This window comes from Pimephales promelas, chromosome 7, assembly GCF_988280905.1.
Source record: "Pimephales promelas chromosome 7, fPimPro1.hap1.1, whole genome shotgun sequence".
NCBI lineage: Eukaryota > Metazoa > Chordata > Actinopteri > Cypriniformes > Leuciscidae > Pimephales > Pimephales promelas.
The window spans coordinates 6,297,165-6,318,464 of NC_142775.1; the positions used below are offsets into that span (position 1 = coordinate 6,297,165).

Genomic DNA, 21,300 nt, shown 5'->3' on the forward strand with positions numbered 1-21,300 from the left:
ATTTACCGAATGGTCTCCATCACTGAATAAGATTTTGGATAAAAAGTCTTGGGCGCCTGGAATAATCAATTATTTCTTTTTTAAAATATATATTTTTCATATCTGTATCTAGTTCTTATTTATTTAGCTATTCTGTGATTTAATGCAATTGGATATAGGCCTATTTAATTAAAGTTGCCTTTTGCATTTTTTTTAACACAAAACATGTATGTTTGAACTGTTCAGTGTAACTAATGTCTCAGTTTGTTGATTCTCTGGTTTATCAGGATCACATTATTTGCTTCACACTTCATCGACCGAGCGTCATATTATGGACACAGCGGGGTCGATGCTTCTCTCAGGCGGACACAAGCGCATCTTATTTCAGCTGGATCACAGTGATCTTTGCTCAAATCTAAAAACCAGTCAGACGCAGCTCTGCATTATTTAAGCGGATGATCAGATGCACGAATCGAGAATGCTCTCGTTAGCCTAATCGACTAGACGTGTCACCCATTACCCGCAGTAAACGGATCCGGTGATTTTAATGAAGGCGTTTGTGTCGCATCAAGAGACGATGTTTCTATTCATCAGAATTATGACAGAATTTACATAGGCCTAATAGTTTTTTTGTTGTTGTTTTAATATGAAACTAAATCGTAAACTTTGAAAAGTGCAGATTTGACAGATTTAAGTCACGAAAAAATGATAATACGAGATGATTTTTACAGTGTAATAAATTGGGCCTATAGGCCATAAAAATGGCACCCTTAGACGTCCTTCTAGTTCAAACTGTATTAACGATATAAAAAGTCTTCACACCTCTATTAGTTCACTTTAAAAAAAAATTGCTGATAATTTACTCACCCCCATGCCATCCAGCAAGATGTCTGTGTCTTTCTTTCTTCAGTCGAAAAGAAAATAAGGTTTTTGATGAAAACATTCCAGGATTTTTCTCCATATAATGGACTTAAATGGGAACCAAACGGTTCAAGGTCCAAATGAGAGTTTCAGTGCAGCTTCAAGGGGCTTTAAACGACACCAGACGACGAATAAGGGTCTTATCTAGCGAAACGATCGCTCATTTAAAAAATAAATAACAAAGTTTAAGTTTTATACAGTTCAAACTCGTTCATCGAAATGAACAAATCTTTTTCCGAGTCATTTGGTTCATTCAACAAACGAAACAAACAAATTGACTCGGAAAAAGATTTGTTCATTTTGATTAACGAGTTCGAACAGGAGAGTCACGAACGCACATCACAGAACAGAGCAAGGCGAGCATTTGAGCTTATAAACTTAAAATTTGTTGTTATTTTTTAAATGAGTGATCGTTTCGCTTGATAAGACCCTTATTCCTCATCTGGAATAATTTAAAGCCCTTGAACAGTTTGCACTGAAACTGTCTTTTGGACCTTGAACCGTTTGGTTACCAGTAAAGTGCATTATATGGAGAAAAATCCAGGAATGTTTACATCAAAAACCTTAATTTCTTTTTGACTGAAGAAAGAAAGACATGGACATCTTGGATGACATGAGGGTGAGTAAATTATCAGCAAAAGTTTTTTTTTAAAAGTGTACTACTCCTTTAAAACAAAAACAAATAAATAAATAAATCATATCAGAATTTTTGCATCTTTGATGTACAAATGCCAAACTGCAATGTCACTGAAAACCAAAATTACACATTTCAAATGAAAAATAATGAAAAATAAAATTTCAAATGAAAAAGAGTATATATATATATATATATATATATATATATATATGAAGAGTTCAGATGCAAAAGCCTCTAAATGCCATTTGAAATTTTCTTCTTTAATTTTATCAAACTTGTATATTTAAGTTCAGTAATTTCACTTAAATGGCAATGATAATTACCTATTTATTGTTATTTAAGTGAAATTACTGAACTTAAATATATAAGTTTGATAAAAGTCATCATTAAAAAAGAAAATTTCAAATGGCATTTAGAGGCTTTTGCATCTGAACTCTTCATATATATATATATATACTGTATATAACTTTTAAAAAAGCGTCTCCAAATAAATCTCAGCTGTTCCTGAAATATTTTTCTAACATTTTCTTGGTTGCATGCAAAGAAGGGTATTGCTCAGGTGAGACCAAAAATTCCAAGGCGTTAGTAAGTCATAACCAAGTGGAGAACTTATGACACAATCAATCAGGACAAAATTGATGGGAAGACAATGAGAAAAGTGGTCAGGAGGTCGACAGCATCAAGATGTGTAGCTCTGGTTGCTCCATTTGTGACATCTCCAGTATCCTGCCGGGTGGGCTAAAGACACTAGCCGTTTCTGGCTCAGTGGCATGGATTTAATTTTTACATCAGACGAAGTTCTGAGACTGATGATGATGTTTATCCACTGTAATGACACATATAAAAGGTGTTCAATCCTGTTCCTAAAAAATGTCATTGTAGATCAAGATGCATGAGGATTAGAGAACACATTGCAAAAATATGTAATTAAATTTTTAATTTCGTATTATTTATAGATGTAGGCTAATTAAGTTGAATTGAAACAAGAGTGTTGGAGCTAAGTGCACACATTTCGATTATGAATATTAACTTCCCCTTATTAAAAAATAAATAAATTAAAAATCAAGATGATGGGGAGAGTCCGGCTGAGACGCGTCCATCGATCAATAGTGACGTAGGGCTCTGAGGGGACAGTAGTGAGAGGAGGGGCCATGGGTCTCTCTCTCTCTCTCTCTCTCTCTCTCTCTCTCTCTCTCTCTCTCTCTCTCTCTCTCTCTCTCTCTCTCTCTCTCTCTTTTCATTGAGCGCAGTGCAGTGCGGATTACAGACTCTGTCCTCTCAGTGCAGCGGGAACTACAGCAAACAAGGGCTATATTCATACGAGCACATTAATTGCAGGTAATGGAGCTCTTTGAGGAGGGGCTCTCTCTGAACCTGTGCGTCTTTTCGTTGCTCATATGGACTTCTACAAGTGCGTTTAACCTGGACACGCAAAACGTCCTCAGGAAGAATGGTCACCCGGGAAGCCTCTTCGGATTCTCCCTCGCCTTGCACCGGCAGCTCCAGCCCTCGGATAAAACAATGTGAGTATTAATTATGTGGGTTTCGTTGCGATTACTCGAGATCGTGAGTCTCCGCTTATTTATTTATGCGCTCCGGACCCCTTCATATATCCCATTCCCGTTCATCCTGCACCTGTGCCGCGTTCATTTTTAAACACTACTTCTCCTCTGTGAAAACTGAACAGATGCATGAAATTGTCTAATAGTTCATAAAGAAATAGAATAAACACCCCCCTCTCTCTCTGAATGGTGAATGTTAGCAAGTGTATGTCCGAAGGGTGATTCTCCAGTAAGCTCCCAGCACGCAGCGATATGTGTGTGTTGGGGGTAGGCTTGTGCTTGAAGAGGCTGTGCGTTTCTTACACACAAGTTAACAATACCCAACGTGATGCGACAAGTCACCAATGGACAATGGCTTTCACACTGAAAGAATTCAAAGAGCAAGACCACAAAGTCCACTCTTGGTTCTTCAGTTCTTCACTTTAGATTCAGCAAAAAGCCCAATTAGCCTAGGCTTAGAATCATTTTTGGCCCTACAAGGTTCTTGAGTTGATTATGTGCCATGGCAATTCAGAGATTTAAAGTTCTTGATGTTTTATTACAACAATAATAACCATTTCTTCAGATCATCATGGTGTCTGATCTCTTTTGAATGTTGTAGTTGAGGCTGTTTTGTCTAAGCCATAGCCTTGAAGGAAATCTGTACTGAACAGACACAAACATACAAAGTGTGCTGAAGACTTTTTATAATAAATGCATTTATCGTTTAACGTTTTTTCTTCAGTCAAATCAACTTAGATAATTTATGTGGTTCAGATAACATAATATTTTCAGTTTCTGATTATTAAATCAAACTCCTTCATTGTATTAACTCGATTTTTTAATTTCAATGAACTTAAAGTTTTAAGGCAACCAGGTTACTTCATTTTTTTTTTAGTTAAACCAACAATATTTTTTTACAGTGAAGTTAGCCTTTTAACTTATAGTTTTCAAGGTTTGTCGCTTTTTCCTGTGTTCGATTACACTTTATTTTAAGGTGACATAGTTACTTGTACTTACTAGTAATAACAGTAAATTATGCATAATTACAAGTTACTAACCTTAAACCAAACACTATCCCTAGTTAATTAATATTAATCAGTACTCAATGTGACTACGCCACCTTAAAATACAGTGTCCCTTTACATTAGAGGTTGGTTTAGTGTCAGTTGCATGTAATTATCCATCATTTATCGTTATTACTACAGTAACTACATGTAACAAAGACACTGTCATGTGTTACCAATGTTCTTTAAAGCTTTCTCAGATCTGTATTCTGCCTGGTACAATTAAAGATGGGATGGTGGTGTAAGGCTGTAAAACATCTGTCATGATGGGACACTAACAGGGCTCCTTTTTGGACTAGTTTAGGACAAGCCAACACACCCTCATGACAACTATTTGACGTTTTGGCAAATTGGTGGCTAATTCATATAATTTTGAATAATGTCATTCATGTGCTTCCATTTAGGTGTGCGGTTAAGTGTAGCCTTTTTATAATAAAATTGCTTGTTTCTGTACTAATCACATCATACAAATTCAGACAGTTTAACGTCAAAAAAACAACCTCCTTAAAGTCCAGTTGTTAATTCAGTCAGATGGAAAGAAATGATGTGTTGCTTTGCCAGTTCTCTGAAAAGAGTTTTGCGATTTGCGATTAAAGAAAAGGCTGAATGATTTACTTAGAGTCTGAGTGTGAGGGGGGTCACTGGCTAAATAGGACGCACAGGGATTGTGTGTGTGTGTTTGTTTGTTTGCCAGGGTGTTTAAACAGTTGTGTCAAACGAACAAGTGTGAGTTTTCTTGTGTGTGGTGGAAGACACCTGTTTAAAGCATCCATGAAAATGTCTCGCACCTGTGAAGAGGCTCGTCTGTTTTCCTTCTGCTGATGTGTATGCCTGTAAGGCTTTTCATATTTATTTCCAGTGTGATGTGGATTTTGTTGATTCGTGTGCGGTTGGTTGAATAATGCATGTGAATGGCGCTCAATCTCTGTGTTTGCCAGGCTGCTGCTCTCAGCACAATAGCACACACAGGTCATTTCCAGGGTGAAAGTGGTATCTGATACACTTCGTACAATGCTCTCCTCAAATCACTACTCGTGTGCGGTTGAGTGTAGGTAGCAATGTGTGTGCATTTTCTCAGGTGTATCGATGTGCATGAATTAGATCTTTTCATCAATACGTGCACACATGTAATCAGTTAGTAATCAGATTGATGAATCAATCAGATTGAAAAGCCTTCATATAAACACCTTAGTCAATCCAAATGAGCGTGATCTATGTGAAATAGGGTGTAGACCTGAACTAATCTGATCAATAAGACAAAAATCAAATCAAAGTTTATTTATAAAGCACCTTAAAAAACACCTAGTGTACCAAAGTGCTGTACAATTTCAAACAAATTATATAAAACACAATAAAATACAAGAAAGAATACAATGTAAAAATAAGGAAGTAATAAAATACTATAAATGTAAAATCAATAGCAGCCAACAAATGGCCTCGTCAAACAAATATGTCTTAAGCTGCCGATTTCTCAAACTGCTTTCTCAATCGGCTTTAAAAATACCTTGCGCATACGTCCGGTGCGTGTGTGATGCGTATGTTGTTCCTACGCTATCTCACGAGCAATTCGTACGAATTCGTACAAGTGATTAAAAAGTGGCTAATTCGTACTAATTCATACGACCTCACTCGTACGAATTCGTACGATTTGTCCAAACCCACGTGATGGGTAGGTTTAGGGGCGGGGTCATGGGTAGCCCAGATAGCAAACTAACATTGAATCAACGTGGAAACATGACATCGAAACAACGTTGATCTGACATTGTTTTGCTCATCGAATTAACGTTGAACCAACGTCAGACGCGTCATTCTTTCAAAACTAACGGAAAATCAACTTCAAATCAACGCGTTGTTTCAACGTTATGAAAGCAAACCAATTTTCGATTTTCATTTAGCTTTGAAGAATGCCGCGTCTGACGTTGGTTCAACGTTAATTCGATGAGCAAAATCAACGTTGTTTCAATGTCATGAGAGACGTCGTTTCCACGTTGATTCAATGTCAGTTTGCTGTCTGGGTAATCTGATCAATAAGACAAAAATCAAATCAAATCAAATCAAAGTTTATTTATAAAACACCTAGTGTACCAAAGTGCTGTACAATTTCAAACACATTATATAAACACAATAAAATACAAGAAAGAATACAATGTAAAAATAAGGAAGTAATAAAATACTATAAATGTAAAATCAAGCAGCAAAAGGCCTCATCAAACAAATATGTCTTAAGCTGCCGATTTAAAAACTAAGCATGTAAACGCTTGAGTATGACTGCTTTCTCAATCGGCTTTAAAAATACGTTGCGCATACGTCCGGTGCGTGTGTGATGCGCATGTTGGTTCTACGCTATCTCACGAGCAATTCGTACCAATTCGTACGAGTGATTAAAAAGTGGCCAATTCGTACTAATTCATACGACCTCACTCGTACGAATTCGTACGATTTGTCCAAACCCACGTGATGGGTAGGTTTAGGGGCGGCGTCAGGGGTAGGTCATTCGTACGAATTCATACGAATTGGCCAATTACGATTTAGCAAAAACGTACTAATTCGTACGAGTGAGGTCGTACGAATTGTTACGAATTAGCCACCTCGTAAAATTCGTACGAATTCTCGTGTTCTCCAGAGCCCTCTTATTATATGACCTCTGTTTGTGTGACGAACGTGCGTAATGTTTATGGCTTACAAACTAAAATAAAAGCTCTTGTGACGTATTTGTTAGCTTTTATGCATGTAGGCTAAATGAAAATGTGAATTGGGTTGCAAAGTTTAAGGTTCAGAATCGAATTGGATTCATTCAGGTTTATGAAAGTTAGTGCATGTAAACATACCTCAAACATAAAATTCTGATTCAAAAGCAATCAATAATCGTTTTTAATATGCAAAAAAGAGCAGACCGAATGTTGTACCAAAACAACTCGCCAGGTATTTATCGATATGTTTGTTTTTAAATAAATTGCAGGTTACGTTTGACTCAGGCTGAGCGTTTCCAAACTTCTTTTTTGCTGTTGTAGATTTGTCTGTTTTGACCAGCTTGGAATTCTTCAGCAGTTTGCCGGTATTTTCTCAGTTTACCCCGAAAAGAGGATCAGTTCTTTGGGGTTAAGGTTAGGTACACAGAGTTTACCAAGGACAGGAAAGAGGGAATATATTACAGAGAGGCTTGATACTGCTTCACTATGATGAACCCATATTTAATATGAGAATGCATTCGAACATTTTTGTAATTTTAATAGAGCGCACTGACATGTAGGCCTACACAGACTTTGAGTTGTGCCTCGCTCTATCCAGCATTCTCATGTGAGTCTGGTGGTAAGATCGCAGTGGGCTCTGGTGTTGAAAGCCTATTGGTGCTGCATGACCGCATTTCCCTCAGTTCAACTCTGTAACTCCGTATTCATGCACATAGGTTATGAGGTGATGAGTTTTCATGCACATAAGTTAATGAGAAATGTGTTAAAGAAGTGCACAGTTGCACTGTGGTTGTGTTGGTGTGCATTTATCTCCTAGCAGACACACTTAGACTTAGTAGCTTCTCTTTAAAGGCACACAAAAGGTCTTCCTTCCTGCCATTCATACAGTTTCCTGTCTTGTTTCTCATCGACTCCGATCTGTGAGTATCTAGAGCATCGGTTGGCATTTGTTTACACTGGGGCAGGAGAAATCAGGGAATATGTACACCAGGCCATCTGTGCATGTAACATGAGAGATAGATCACTAGAGGCCCCTTTTCCTTTCTTTTTGTGAGAATGGTGGCTCCTAGTTGTGTTATTGTGTTGGTCTCCTCAGGTGTGGGTATATTTTTAGCCCTATTTTGTGATTTTTAAAACAGTAGACAATGTATTTATATGGTTTAGAAACTCTCTCCTGAGGCCTACTTTTTATTGGTGTCTGAAACTGAAACTCGCTGTTATGTCCAAAATAGGTAATTTTTGCATTATACTGTAGCTACAAACACAACTGTAGCTTACAGTGCTTACACATCTGTAAGCTACAGATCCGAAGGGATGTTGGTTAGTCTCATTAGTCTCACTGTCTGTATGCATGGGGCTGACAAGTGCATCTATACACTTGCATATCTGTTTGAGAGTAGAAATCAGTCAGTATCCAAGAGATGAGTATTGTACGTGTACAATTAGTAAAACCAAATGTAAACTGAACTTGCAAACACATTTAAATTTGAATGGCTTCCCTTAGCCTTTAATAAATATCCGTCAGGATTTATCCACGTACGTTTGATCACATATTTATGGAAGCTTGTTTCCACCACAAAAAATTGCGACTTTTTATCTCACAATTGCGAGATATGAAGTCAGAATTGTCAGAATTAAAGTCGCAATTCTGAGAAATAAAGTCGCAATTGTGAGATATAAAGTCACAATTCTGGAAAATAAAGCCGCAATTGCGAGATATGAAGTGGCAATTCTGAGAAATAAAGTCGCAATTGTGAGATATAAAGTCACAATTCTGGAAAATAAAGTCGCAATTGCGAGATATGAAGTCGCAATTTTGAGAAATAAAGTTGCAATTGCGAGATATAAAGTCGCAATTATGAGAAATAAAGTCACAATTGCGAGATATAAAGTCGCAATTGTGAGATATAAACTCGCAATTATGAGAAATTAAGTTGCAATTGCGAGATATAAAGTCGCTAATTTGAGAAATAAAGTCGCAATTGCGAGATATAAAGTCACAATTATGAGAAATAAAGTCGTAATTGTGAGATATAAAGTCGCAAATATAGAAATAGTCGCAATTGCGAGAAAAAAGACGGAATTAAAACTTCATCTCACAATTCTGCCTTTTTTTCTTACAATTGCGAGTTTACATTTCACAATTCTGACTTTATAACATATAATTGCGAGTTTATATCTCGAAATTGTGACATCTTTTCTCAGAATTGTGAGATATAAACAAGCAATTGCGAGTTATCAGGCCAATTCTAAGGGGAAAAAAAGACTGAGATATAAAAAACTAAGACTCATTAGTTATAAACTAATAGTTTATATCTCACAATTCTGACTTTTCAACACACAATTTTGACTTTATATCATGCATTTCTGACTATATAACACGCAACTGCGACTTTATATCTCACAATTCTGACTTTATATCTCGCAATTCTGACTTTATAACACGCAATTGCGACTTTATATCACGCAATTCTGACTTTAGATCACGCAATTGCGACTTTATATCACACAATTCTGACGCAATTACGAGATAAAAAGTTGCAATTACCTTTTTCATTTTTCATTCTGTGGCGGAAACAAGCTTCCATACATATTAGAACAGTTGAACTTGTCTCATCAATGGTACTGTGACGCTGTGCGGAGAAACAGAGCTGAGGCTGGGTCCAAACGCAGTGTAGCTTTATTAAACAAACTTAAAACAAGACACTAGAAGCAAGACTCGAGAAACGTGAAAGCACCAACGTAACACACTTAAATTCAACAACCAACCAAGACAGGGCAGAAACACAGGGCTTAAATAATCAAGGACAAACGAGCTAGACAAGATAACAAGGGGGCGTGAGAAATGAGAAACACCTGGGATAAATAATAGACGGGCAATAACTAATAACGAAAACACACAAAATCACTTCGTGACATAGCCTCCCCCCTATGGGCGGCTCCCGACGCCCATACAAACATCAAAAAGTTCAGGAGGGCGGTGAAGCGGAGACAGTCTTGGGGGAGGGACGGAGGGCAAGGCCCGTGCAGGGGAACAGGACCAGGAGGTAGCCAAGGCGGGCCTGGGCCGCAGAGCATGGGCCTACCAGACTGGGCCGGAGACCAAGGCGGAGCAGGACGAGGCGGAGGCCAGGGCGGAGCAGGACGAGGCAGAGGCCAGGGCGGAGCAGGACGTGAAGGCGGCCAGGGCGGAGCAGGACGAGGCAGAGGCCAGGGCGGAGCAGGACGAGGCAGAGGCCAGGGGGGAGCAGGACGTGAAGGCGGCCAGGGCGGAGCAGGACGAGGCAGAGGCCAGGGCGGAGCAGGACGTGAAGGCGGCCAGGGCGGAGCAGGACGAGGCAGAGGCCAGGGCGGAGCAGGACGAGGCAGAGGCCAGGGCGGAGCAGGACGTGAAGGCGGCCAGGGCGGAGCAGGACGTGAAGGCGGCCAGGGCGGAGCAGGACGTGATGGCGGCCAGGGCGGAGCAGGACGTGATGGCGCCCAGGGCGGAGCAGGCTCAGGCAGAGACGAGGGCGGAGCAGACTCAGGTGCGGTCCATGTCAGTGCCGCCTCCATGGCCCCCACAGAGTACCTACTGCCCCCCCAAAAAAAATACTTGGGGAAATTCACGGGAGGAACCTCTGGGTGGTGAACGGGTACAGGAAAGGCCTCCCGGAGCTTGAAGGGTGCAGGCAGAGCGAGGCGCAGAGGCGGGACCGGCAGAGCGAGGCGCAGAGGCGGGGCCGGCAGAGCGAGGCGCAGAGGCGGGGCCGGCAGAACGAGGAGTCTGGGCACGCTCACCGGGGCCTGGCGAACCGAATGAGTCCTCCTTCTCCTCCTCCTGCGGCAGCGCGTCACAGGGCTGGACAACTCACTCACTTGAACTGGAGATTCAGCGCTCACCTGAACTGGAGATGCAGCGCACACTTGAACTGGAGATGCAGCGCTCACTTGAAGAGGAGATTCAGCGCTCACTTGAAGAGGAGATTCAGCGCTCACTTAAGGAGGAGATTCAGCGCTCACTTGAAGAGGAGATTCAGCGCTCACTTGAGGAGGAGATTCAGCGCTCACTTGAGGAGGAGATTCAGCGCTCACTTGAGGAGGAGATTCAGCGCTCACTTGAGGAGGAGATTCAGCGCTCACTTGAAGAGGAGATTCAGCGCTCACTTGAAGAGGAGATTCAGCGCTCACTTGAAGAGGAGATTCAGCGCTCACTTGAAGAGGAGATTCAGTCACTTCAACAGGAGACTCGCTCACTTGAACTGAAGATTCGGCACTCACTTGAACTGACGACTCAGCCCTCACTTGAACTGGAGATTCATCCACTTGAACCGGAGATTCATCCACTTGAACAGGATCACTCACTTGAACTGAAGATTCACTCACTTGAACAGGAGATTCCCTCACTTGACCTGAAGATTCGGCACTCACTTGAACTGAAGACTCAGCCCTCACTTGAACTGGAGATTCATCCACTTGAACCGGAGATTCATCCACTTGAACCGGAGATTCATCCACTTGAACTGAAGATTCACTCACTTGAACAGGAGACTCATCCACTTGAACTGGAGATTCATCCACTTGAACTGGAGATTCATCCACTTGAACAGGAGATTCCCTCGCGGGGCTCACGTGAATCGTGAGTTCGGCTGGGCTGACGTGAGTCGCGGACTCGGCTGGGCTGACGTGAGTCGCGGGCTTGTCGATGCGCACGTGAAGCGCGGGCTCGTCGTGACTGACGTGAACCAGCGGTGAAGACGACGAGGGCTTCGCGGGTAAAGTACACTCGGCAGGTGTCGAGTAGAATAAGCGCGCAGTAGTGAAGAGGTCCTGCAAGTAACAAGCCCGAGCGACATACCCGTCAAGAGTCCAGTTGGCAAGGTCCCGCGGCATCCATCGAGCGATCTCATAATCCAGCCCATTCAGAAACAGGCCCATGAGCTGGATATCATCTAGCGCTCCCACACTGCTAATGGACAGGAACTCCTTCGCGTACCTTTGGACAGACCGGCCCTCTTGCAAGACCGACGACAGGTATTCTGTCATAGCCCGGTTGCTGACGACTGCTGGACCCATATTGAGGTTGGTTGTTCTGTGACGCTGTGAGGAGAAACAGAGCTGAGGCTGGGTCCAAACGCAGTGTAGATTTATTAAACAAACTTAAAACAAGACACTAGAAGCAAGACTCGAGAAACGTGAAAGCACCAACGTAACACACATAAATTCAACAACCAACAAAGACAGGGCAGAAACACAGGGCTTAAATAATCAAGGACAAACGAGCTAGACAAGATAACAAGGGGGCGTGAGAAATGAGAAACACCTGGGATAAATAATAGACGGGCAATAACTAATAACGAAAACACACAAAATCACTTCGTGACAGGTACCAGACAAGATAAAGTTTTTAAGGTATGTTTCTCAGTTTCCTCTGTTTCTTCATGTAATCCTTTCTGCTGCCGTACTCAAAAAAATCTCACAAGATATTTACAAGTAATGGCAAAATTGTAGTATGGAAATGTTACCTGATTTCTGACTGGCACACTGAAGCAAAAGATGTAAATAGCTGTTAAAAAATTTTTTTTATGAAAAATCTAATTGATTTCACTATTCAACAAGTTGGTAAAAAAAATGTATATACTGCTTTAGACTAAACTGGAAAGGGTCTCAGCATTTGCATTTGTTGTCCTATTCTCATTTTTAAGTCACTTTGGATAAAAGCGTCTGCTAAATGAATAAATGTAAATGATTGTTGGACACCTGTAGCTAGTTAAATGTAGATTAGGCAATTTTCGGAGAGGCTAGTAATTTAGCGAGATAGCTGGTTCTACACCTTTTACAGATTATATATACATATACAGTCAAACCAAAAATTATTCAGACACCAGATATCATTTTTTATATATATATTTTTTTTACCAGTGGGTGCAGGACACTTTAGTTCATTTATGTAAGTGAGGATAGCAAAATAAAGTAAACTGTGACATATTATATCCAGAAATCCTTCATACAGTGACTAAATTTGGGACCAAAAATTATTCAGACACTTAGTTTGACCTGAGCATGTTTTGCTAATGGTCTAGTAGTACGACCTTTTTACACCACCACATACTGAACAAAATGAAGCATTGCTTGGGATTTGGATGAACTAAATTGGTTTTATCGTTTAATTTAACAGCTGACAGCTATTCAACCTAGTTCATTTGTGAGACAGTCTAACAGAGAGATGTCCAAAACCAGTGCAATATCAACTGATTTGATAAGTCTTTTGTCATTTTATTTATTTATTTATTTTATTTTTAAAAAAATAAAATCGCATCCTAATTGCATTGCAATCCAATTTAGCCCGACACACCCATCCATCGCACCCCAATGCACACATCACACCGCAGTGCGATACCCAACACAAGATGTCCGGCACAATAAAGCTTTGTCAGTGTGTATCATCTCAGACAACTGGAGTGATTGCTCTGCAGAATCATTATAACCACAGATAAACTTCTAAAACAGTTGCCCAGCTCACGATTATGAACTCACTTCTGGGCAGAGTTTGCAACACGCCGCAGCTGCTGAAGCTTTGGCACGGATGCTTTTGGACTGTGTAACACTTTGAGAATTAGTGAAAGGTTATGGATGTGCTCTATTTCTAATGGAAAGATGGAAACTTCTGCATGACTAAAGTGACGAACAGAAACAGCTGAGTCTGCTCATTTTTCCTATTCAGTGATGAAGCAGAAATCTGAAACAGGTATTAGCTCAATCATTGGACTTTTGTGGACTGACAGGAATGCATATATTTACATTGTGAACGTAGTATTACTGTATTAGTAGTAATGTAGTAGCGGTGGTAGTAGTAGACTGCAGTTTCCTACAATAATTTAGGTAATTTAATCACTATATTATTGAAAAAAATAAACATTATTTTACGGTAATATACTGTTTTAAGAATTTTAAGAACAAAAAAAAGTGATAACATTAATGTAACGTATAATTATTCATACAGTCAAACTGTCCATCTTTACACTGGAGTCATGTTTAGTGTAAATTTTAATAGTTTAGTAGTAAAAACTTTTTTCTAGCAGAGGTGAAGCAATTTTATGGTGCGACAGATTGCAGCCAGCTGCTACGACACACACACACACACTCACACACACATAGAAGTTAAGCCAAATAACATCTGAAAATAAAATAAAGACAAATTTTGTGCATAATATTTCATTTTAGTATGAATTGACAATGTAGATTTAGAATTAGTATTTACCTTTTCTATAAAAAATGAACCTGTTTAGTCGATAGAGTAAAGATAATCACAGATGCGCATTCTGACTTCGAGAAAGCTATGTTTAATGTCCATTGTGTTTGAGGGAATTGTGCTCAATCAGACCAAACCCCGACGACCCTGATTACTGGTGGCATGCTTAGACTAATCAAACTCAAATCTTTCTCAGAACAATGTATTGCTTTTCATGCCCGGAAATAAGACAGAGCAACATTCTTTTGCTTTTTAAGTCAAATGCTGTTTTCCCATCATATCTCTAATGAGATCTTTTGTCCTTCCTTATATTGGTTGGAAATGGGGTGTGTCAGGTTGACTGGGCACATTCTCCACATTCATCTTTAATGATTTGTCTCAGTCATTAGTCGCTCTGTCCAACAGTGACCCAAGGCCAGTCTCCTCTACCCAAGAGCCAAATACCCAATGACAATAGCCATGACAATAGCATGCTGGCCACGGTTGACAGGTTTTCGTAGCAAAACCAGCCCAATTGTTATCCAAAACCCACTAAACCAAAGCCAAATCTAGCTCAATCACGTTAAAAATTTAGTTTGTCAGGGGAGGGTGTGTAGTAGAGCTGACAAAATGGCTGAAAAGCTCAATTCTATTCAAAGATTTGCTGAATTTTGGGCTCAGAAAATCGTGTTTTTGAGAAATGCCTTTTTTTTTACCTTTCTTTATTTAAACTTTCTTTTATATTCTTTTTTCTTTTGAAAAAAAAAAAAGAGAAACAGCCACAACAACATATAATCGCTCAGAACAATCGTTTGGTCACCAATACATTCTTACATAAAACAAAATTGATGAAAGTATATATATCAGATGGTACATTGGTCAATAAACATGTGGTGAAGTCCATCTTTCCCAATACTGCAAATACTTATCCATCTATAGGTTTAAAGCGAAAGTCATCCTCTCCATGTTTTGGACACTGGTCATAATCTCCTGCCATTCAGCCTTCAAATTGTAACCACTTTCGTGTTACAGCTTTCTTGCTAGCTGCTTATAATATCTTACTTGTCTTTCAACCTCAAATGAGCTGTTTTTGAGTAATTCCAATTTACTCAATCTTATTTTAAAAACTCATTTGATCCATAATTATCTATATGTGCCATATACCACATTAAAGCTGAGATTCTCCCATTTTCAGAGAAATATAAAAGATTTAAGGGAAAATTCTTAAAGTTTTGTAAAACAGCCCGATTTATTATGATTTAGCATGCCCAAAAAGCTAAAAGCATAAAAACATTTAAACGAATGGGGGGAATGGGGAATTTAAATATCAGTGAAAAAAAAAAAAAATAATATGTATATGTATACGTATATATGTATGTCAATAATACATCAATTAATTACCATATAACATTACGGTATCAAATCTCATTCTCATTTCTCAAAATCTCAAATCTCATTTTTTTTATGCTTTAGGTTACATATGTTGGTAACAAGACAGTTGAAGGCACCCATTGACATCCATAGGGAAAAAAAATACTATGGAAGTCAATGGGTGTCGCCAAATGCCTGGTTACCAATTTTTATTTTATTTCTAGTATATGTTAAACAGAAGAAACAAACTTATTCATGTTTGGAAATAATTTGTGGGTGAACTATCCCTTTAACAGGTCAGTCTCAAACATTAAACACGTTGTAAAATTGTCTAGATGCAAAATATTTGATAAGCTCATGGATTCTATCCTCAAAATATATACTTGCAGTTGCAAGAGAAACCTTTTTCCAGTTCCACATCTTGACTTAAATAAACACACAAGACCTCTTTTGCAATTTGTATGGCTATGACTACTTCGACGCTCTTTTACTCATATTTAGATTCTGCGACTTTAGCCGGGGTTTCACAGGCGGGGCTAGTGTAATCACAACGAAAAGTACAGTTCTACGAAATCCCAAGGAAGAACAATTTACCATGTCAAAGTGAAGGAATGTCAAAAGTTTTTTTTATCCTGTAAAACCATGTGTGAATCTTCTGAAACAAGCCTCCTTTTTGCACCGACCCACCCAGGGAGCCTAAGTTCATTTCCTAGTTTACCGACGCGTCTGTGGTGGAGGGAAAAATCCGCTTTGCGCGGGTGCAAAATACGAATGATACCTGGCTGCGTTGGTGTACAAAGTCATTTGTGCCGGGTGGAAAATAGGGCCCATGGTGTTCTGGGTAACAGTCTGCTGTGCAGTCTACGATTACAAAGGTGCTGCAAGTGAACACACTTTTGAAAGCCTTAATAACATACGGGACTTCATGGACTTCACAGATGCGCATTAGCAAAGTCCACATTAGCTGAGACACATGTTTTTGATAGTGGTGTGACTGTGGTAAATGTTGTTTGAAGTTATTGAGTTGCTCTTAAAGTCTCATGTGTTGTTGTGGACGTTCATAATACACAATTGAGTGGTAGTCCCTATTATCTTGTGATTACAATGAAACGTTTGATTCATCTGTATGCTGGAGTGTCCCAGTCGTAAGCCACTGGTGGTCTCCTGTTTTCCCACAGTCCGCCTACATGCTGAATGGACTAGCCATGGAAAGTAGATTAAGGGGCACTGGGTGCACAGATGAAACGCTGATGAAACCTCTCAACACCATAATGGCTGGCCTGTGTCCCATGTAGAAAAACTCCAGCTCTGGCATGTAAATCCCTGTGTTGTTCATCAGATACGTGTTGAATTTCCCAACCATGTTTGAGGGGAATGCTGGAGCTTTCCAGACCCTTTCTGTCCACCTGCCACATCTTTGTGGAAATGAAGTGGGGGGGAAAAAACTGTAATGTTTTACTGGTAACACTTACAAGTAAGCACCACTAAAGGGATACATCACCTCTGGAAAGATGAATGTGTATATAAAATGGGTCATTTATGTAGAAGAAATGTGAAATTATTTTTGAATTTGGAGCTTTCTAGACTGAGAAAAACCAGAAAATGTATTTTTGGCTTATGTGGATGAAAAACAACAACTCCCAGAATGCACTTGCTTTGCTGCCCTAGGAGGCCACGCCTACCGGTAACAGAGCACAGTCGTTAAACAACAAGTCTAGGCTACTAATGAGTCTCCGTGATAAATGTGCCCGAAAATGTGTTTCGAGATCGCCCAAAATGTCCGGGATTCGGCTTTTGCGTTCTACAGTCGCCATTCATTATGTTTACTGTGGCGAGCGGGACGAGTGAGGGCCGTGGGAGAACCGCGCGTGATTACCGATGAGAGACACCTGTGAGATGCACCGGTCTCGTATCTCTCACGGAGGAGCGGAAATTTTCTTAGCAATGTTAAAACGCATATCAACCGATCACTTGTTTAGCATTCATGTAAACACTACATTCAGATTCACCAATCACAATGAATTCAGTTAGATTGAAACAAAAGCTGTGCATGTAAACAATGAATGGAGACTGCAGAAAGCAAAAGCTAAATCCCGGACATCGACGGCTGGACATGTCCGTGAAAAAGAGGATGGTGACCCAGACCAAGAGCCTACTAGCTTAGCTTCCAAACAAAGATGGCCGACACTATGTGTTCATTCTGTGAGTGAGATCGCCCTCTATGAGCGGGTTGAGAACGTGCGGGATAGTCCCTACTGACTGTAGTCTTTAGCCTCTGGACAAAAAAAATCCTCTGATGACATCATCAGAGGATTTTTTCCCAATCAAAAAATACACAAATCTCTCGTCTCAGGGGGATATGAGGGTGGAAAGCACGGTAATTTGAAAATACTACAGGTTTTCTACTAATACAAAGCTTAATGCTAAATCCTGAAGTATCCATTTAAGCTAATAAAATAATTGATCCAGGTTCAATGGAAAAACATGCCTCCACATCCTGTTTTTGCCAAACTCCAAAAACGTACATTCAATTTTCTGCAGTTTGCAGCTGAAATGAACACTAGTATAGCAGTAAAACATCAACCTCTTTTATTCCTTTTCACATTCACCTTTTCATTCAATCACCCTGCTGGAGATTATTTTGTGATGATGGTCAGCTGACTGTGACATCATTCCTTACTTTACATCAAGTTTTTCAATTTAATTTGCAATCTGACATTGCACACTTACATCACAAACAGCATTGTCTATAATAATGGTAACAATCTAGTTGTAATGTGATTGATTCACTTCTGTAATAGTATTTTGTAAAAACATATCTTCGTAGACATTTTGAAGAGTCTCTTAATGAACCTTTTTTGATGACATCCCAGTTTGTTTCAGATGTAGCAAACTTCTAAGTACATTTTTCAGTTATTTTATACTGAACCCGCACCTGTCAAATGTAGCTATATCATGGCCACAAATTAATAGTTCATTCTCTTGTTTTAGTAAATCTTTGCAATGTTGAACTAATTCGCTCATTTTCATTGAACTAAAACAAGAGAACAAATGAAGAGTTCAGATGCAAAAGCCTCTAAGTGCCATTTGAAATTTTCTTCTAGAATGGTCATTTTTATCAAGCTTGTATATTTAAGTTCAATCATTTCACTTAAATTACAATTAATAGGTAATCTTCATTGCCATTTAAGTGGAATTACTGAACTTAAATATACAAGTTTGATAAAAATCATCATTAAAGAAGAAAATTCAACTTTCCGACGCCATCTTTATTTTTTACCTTAAAGGTCACAGAATGGGAAGCACAGGATTGTGGGATATCAAAGGCAGCGAAGGATACATCTATGCTGCCTTCAAAAATCATTCACATGAAGGAATCTCAGGAGACAGGAAGTGACACGATCATTGGATTTGGCAGTAGAAGACGTATTTAACAGCTTTCAGACGCACACATCTTTCCCCGTATGTCATGTGACAGGCTCTCTAAAGTCAGAAACATGCTCGGAACTCTGCCTGGAAAAAAAAATGGATGCCAACGTTTTTTTTATTTTTTTTATTTCTACATTTGTCTTACAATAAGTTTCCTTTGTTGACTGTAAGTCTGACAGAAACAAGTTATTATTTTTTTCATTAACTGAAGTGCCCAGAACTGTTGATTCATAAGGGCTGTCAAACAAGAAGAATGTTCTGGAAGAATAACAGTTGCTGAGCCAGCTGTTCTCAACCGCTGTGTGTGTGTGTGTGTGTGTGTGTGTGTGTGTGTGTGTGTGTGTGTGTGTGTGAAGGACTTGAGCAAACTGCCACTGTGTGCCTCATGCCATGCCGTTTTAATGTCTGTCTGGAACAATTTTATTAAAGACTACTCTTTGAAAAACTTAAACTGCCATGGATGTGATAATAGGCAGGGAAAGAATTTTCCTTCTCTCAGGAAAGGTGTGTCTGGAATGAATTGTGGAAAAAGGGATAGGTTATGCAGCAGATGGATCATATTTATTGTAATGTTTATTTATGTGCTGTAATACAATGAAGATATTGAGTGAGACAGTTACTGATTTCATTCAGTTTTTTTTCTTCTTCAGATTTCACGAGCGTCTCACCGGCGTCAATTCTTTTCAGTGTTGATTTATAAAAAGACACATGATTAGGATTTCCCCAAAATCTACACTAATGAATGTGTGTTTACTTGTGGTGTGATGACAGGAGTGCGTGTGTAAATAATTGATTTTGTGCAGCTGGCTGATGGCCGTGGAAACAGGAAGACACCCGCTGATGAAATAATCTGTCAGATCCTCTTCATCAGAAAGCACCAGTCTCGTTTATGGAAGATTGATAATCGTGTCTTGATGTCATGTCATTTTGTCTTTCTTTCTTTGCACAGATTGTTGATTGGTGCTCCCACAGCCAGGGCTTTATCCAATCAGGGAGCGAACATCACGGGCGGGTTGTACAGCTGTGACATCACCACCCATCCTGATGACTGTACTCGAGTGGACTTTGACAATGATGGTAAGCAGAAATATCATCGTATAGCTTCAAAAAAATCTGTGTACCTGAGATTTAACAACTTCACAGTTGATGTCTCCTACACTCTAAAAAATGCTGGGTTGTTTTAACCCAATTTTGGGTAAAGAATGGACAAACCCAGCCATTGGGTTACATTTTTAAATGACATTTTTAACCCAATGGCTGGGTTTGTCCATATTTTACTCAAAATTGGGTTAAAACCACCCAGCATTTTTTAGAGTGTAACTTTTGTCGTGATTATAATGTGTTGTTTTTTATCGGTTTAAAGGAGAAGTTCACTTTTGAAAAAACTTTTGCTGATAATTTACTCACCCCATGTCATCCAAGATGTCCATGTCTTTCTTTCTTCAGTCGAAAAGAAATTCCAGAAATTCCATTCCAGGATTTTTCTCCATATAATGGACTTCAATGGGAACCAAACGGTTCAAGGTCCAAATGAGAGTTTCAGTGCAAACTGCAAACTGTTCGATCACTGCAAACGATCGCTCATTTAATAAGTAAATAACAAAGTTTAAGTTTTATAAGCTCAAATGCTCACCTTGATCTGTTCTGTGACGCACGTTCGTGACTCTCCTGTTCGAACTCGTTCATCAAAATGAACGAATCTTTTTCGAGTCACATGGTTCATTCAATGAACGAATGAACGAGTCATTCAATGAACGAGTCATTTGGTTCATTCAATGAACGAAATGAACGAATTGACTTAGAGAAAGATTCGTTCATTTTGATGAATGAGTTCGAACCGGTTCGAACAGGAGAGTCACGAACGTGGGTCACAGTACAGAGCAAGGCGAGTATTTGAGCTTATAAAACTTAAACTTTGTTATTTTTTTATTAAATGAGCGATCGTTTCTCTAGATAAGATCCTTATTCATTGTCTGGAATCGCTTAAAGCCCTTTGAACAGTTTGCTCTTAAAGTGTCTTTTGGACCTTGAACCGTTTGGTTCCCATTGAAGTCCATTATATGGAGAAAAATCCTGGAATGTTTTCATCAAAAACCTTAATTTCTTTTTGACTGAAGAAAGAAAGACGTGGACGTCTTGGATGACATGGGGTTGAGTAAATTATCAGCAAAAGTTTTTTAAAAAGTGAACTTCTCCTTTAAATGCTCATCTAGTCAGTAGTGGCAGGATTTTTTGATAGATCTTGAAATCCTAATCATGACTTGGTTTCTGTTCACGGTGACCATCACAGTTGATGTTCTTGTGGAGAACAAGGAGAACCAGTGGATGGGTGTAACAGTTCAGAGCCAAGGACCTGGAGGCAAGATTGTGGTGCGTCGAGAACAGAGTTGAATGCTAATGGACCATTAATTGACTTCCAGTTACACTGTCATCATTTTGACATTTTAGATGTATT

The 21,300-nt window shown here is 39.4% G+C and overlaps 1 protein-coding gene across 4 annotated transcripts in view; it reads left to right on the plus strand.

The window, feature by feature from the left end:
• Nucleotides 1–2,774: 2,774 nt before the first annotated feature.
• The window catches only part of itga6a (integrin, alpha 6a), a 46,256-nt gene continuing 27,730 nt past the window's right edge, over nucleotides 2,775–21,300 (plus strand). For all 4 annotated transcript variants that reach the window (XM_039647265.2, XM_039647266.2, XM_089132992.1 and 1 more), the window contains exons 1-3: nucleotides 2,775–3,060; nucleotides 19,795–19,922; nucleotides 21,136–21,215. In XM_039647265.2, the coding sequence (XP_039503199.2) occupies nucleotides 2,879–3,060; nucleotides 19,795–19,922; nucleotides 21,136–21,215 (390 nt within the window). In that variant the 5' untranslated portion in view covers nucleotides 2,775–2,878. The remainder of the gene's footprint in view (nucleotides 3,061–19,794; nucleotides 19,923–21,135; nucleotides 21,216–21,300) is intronic.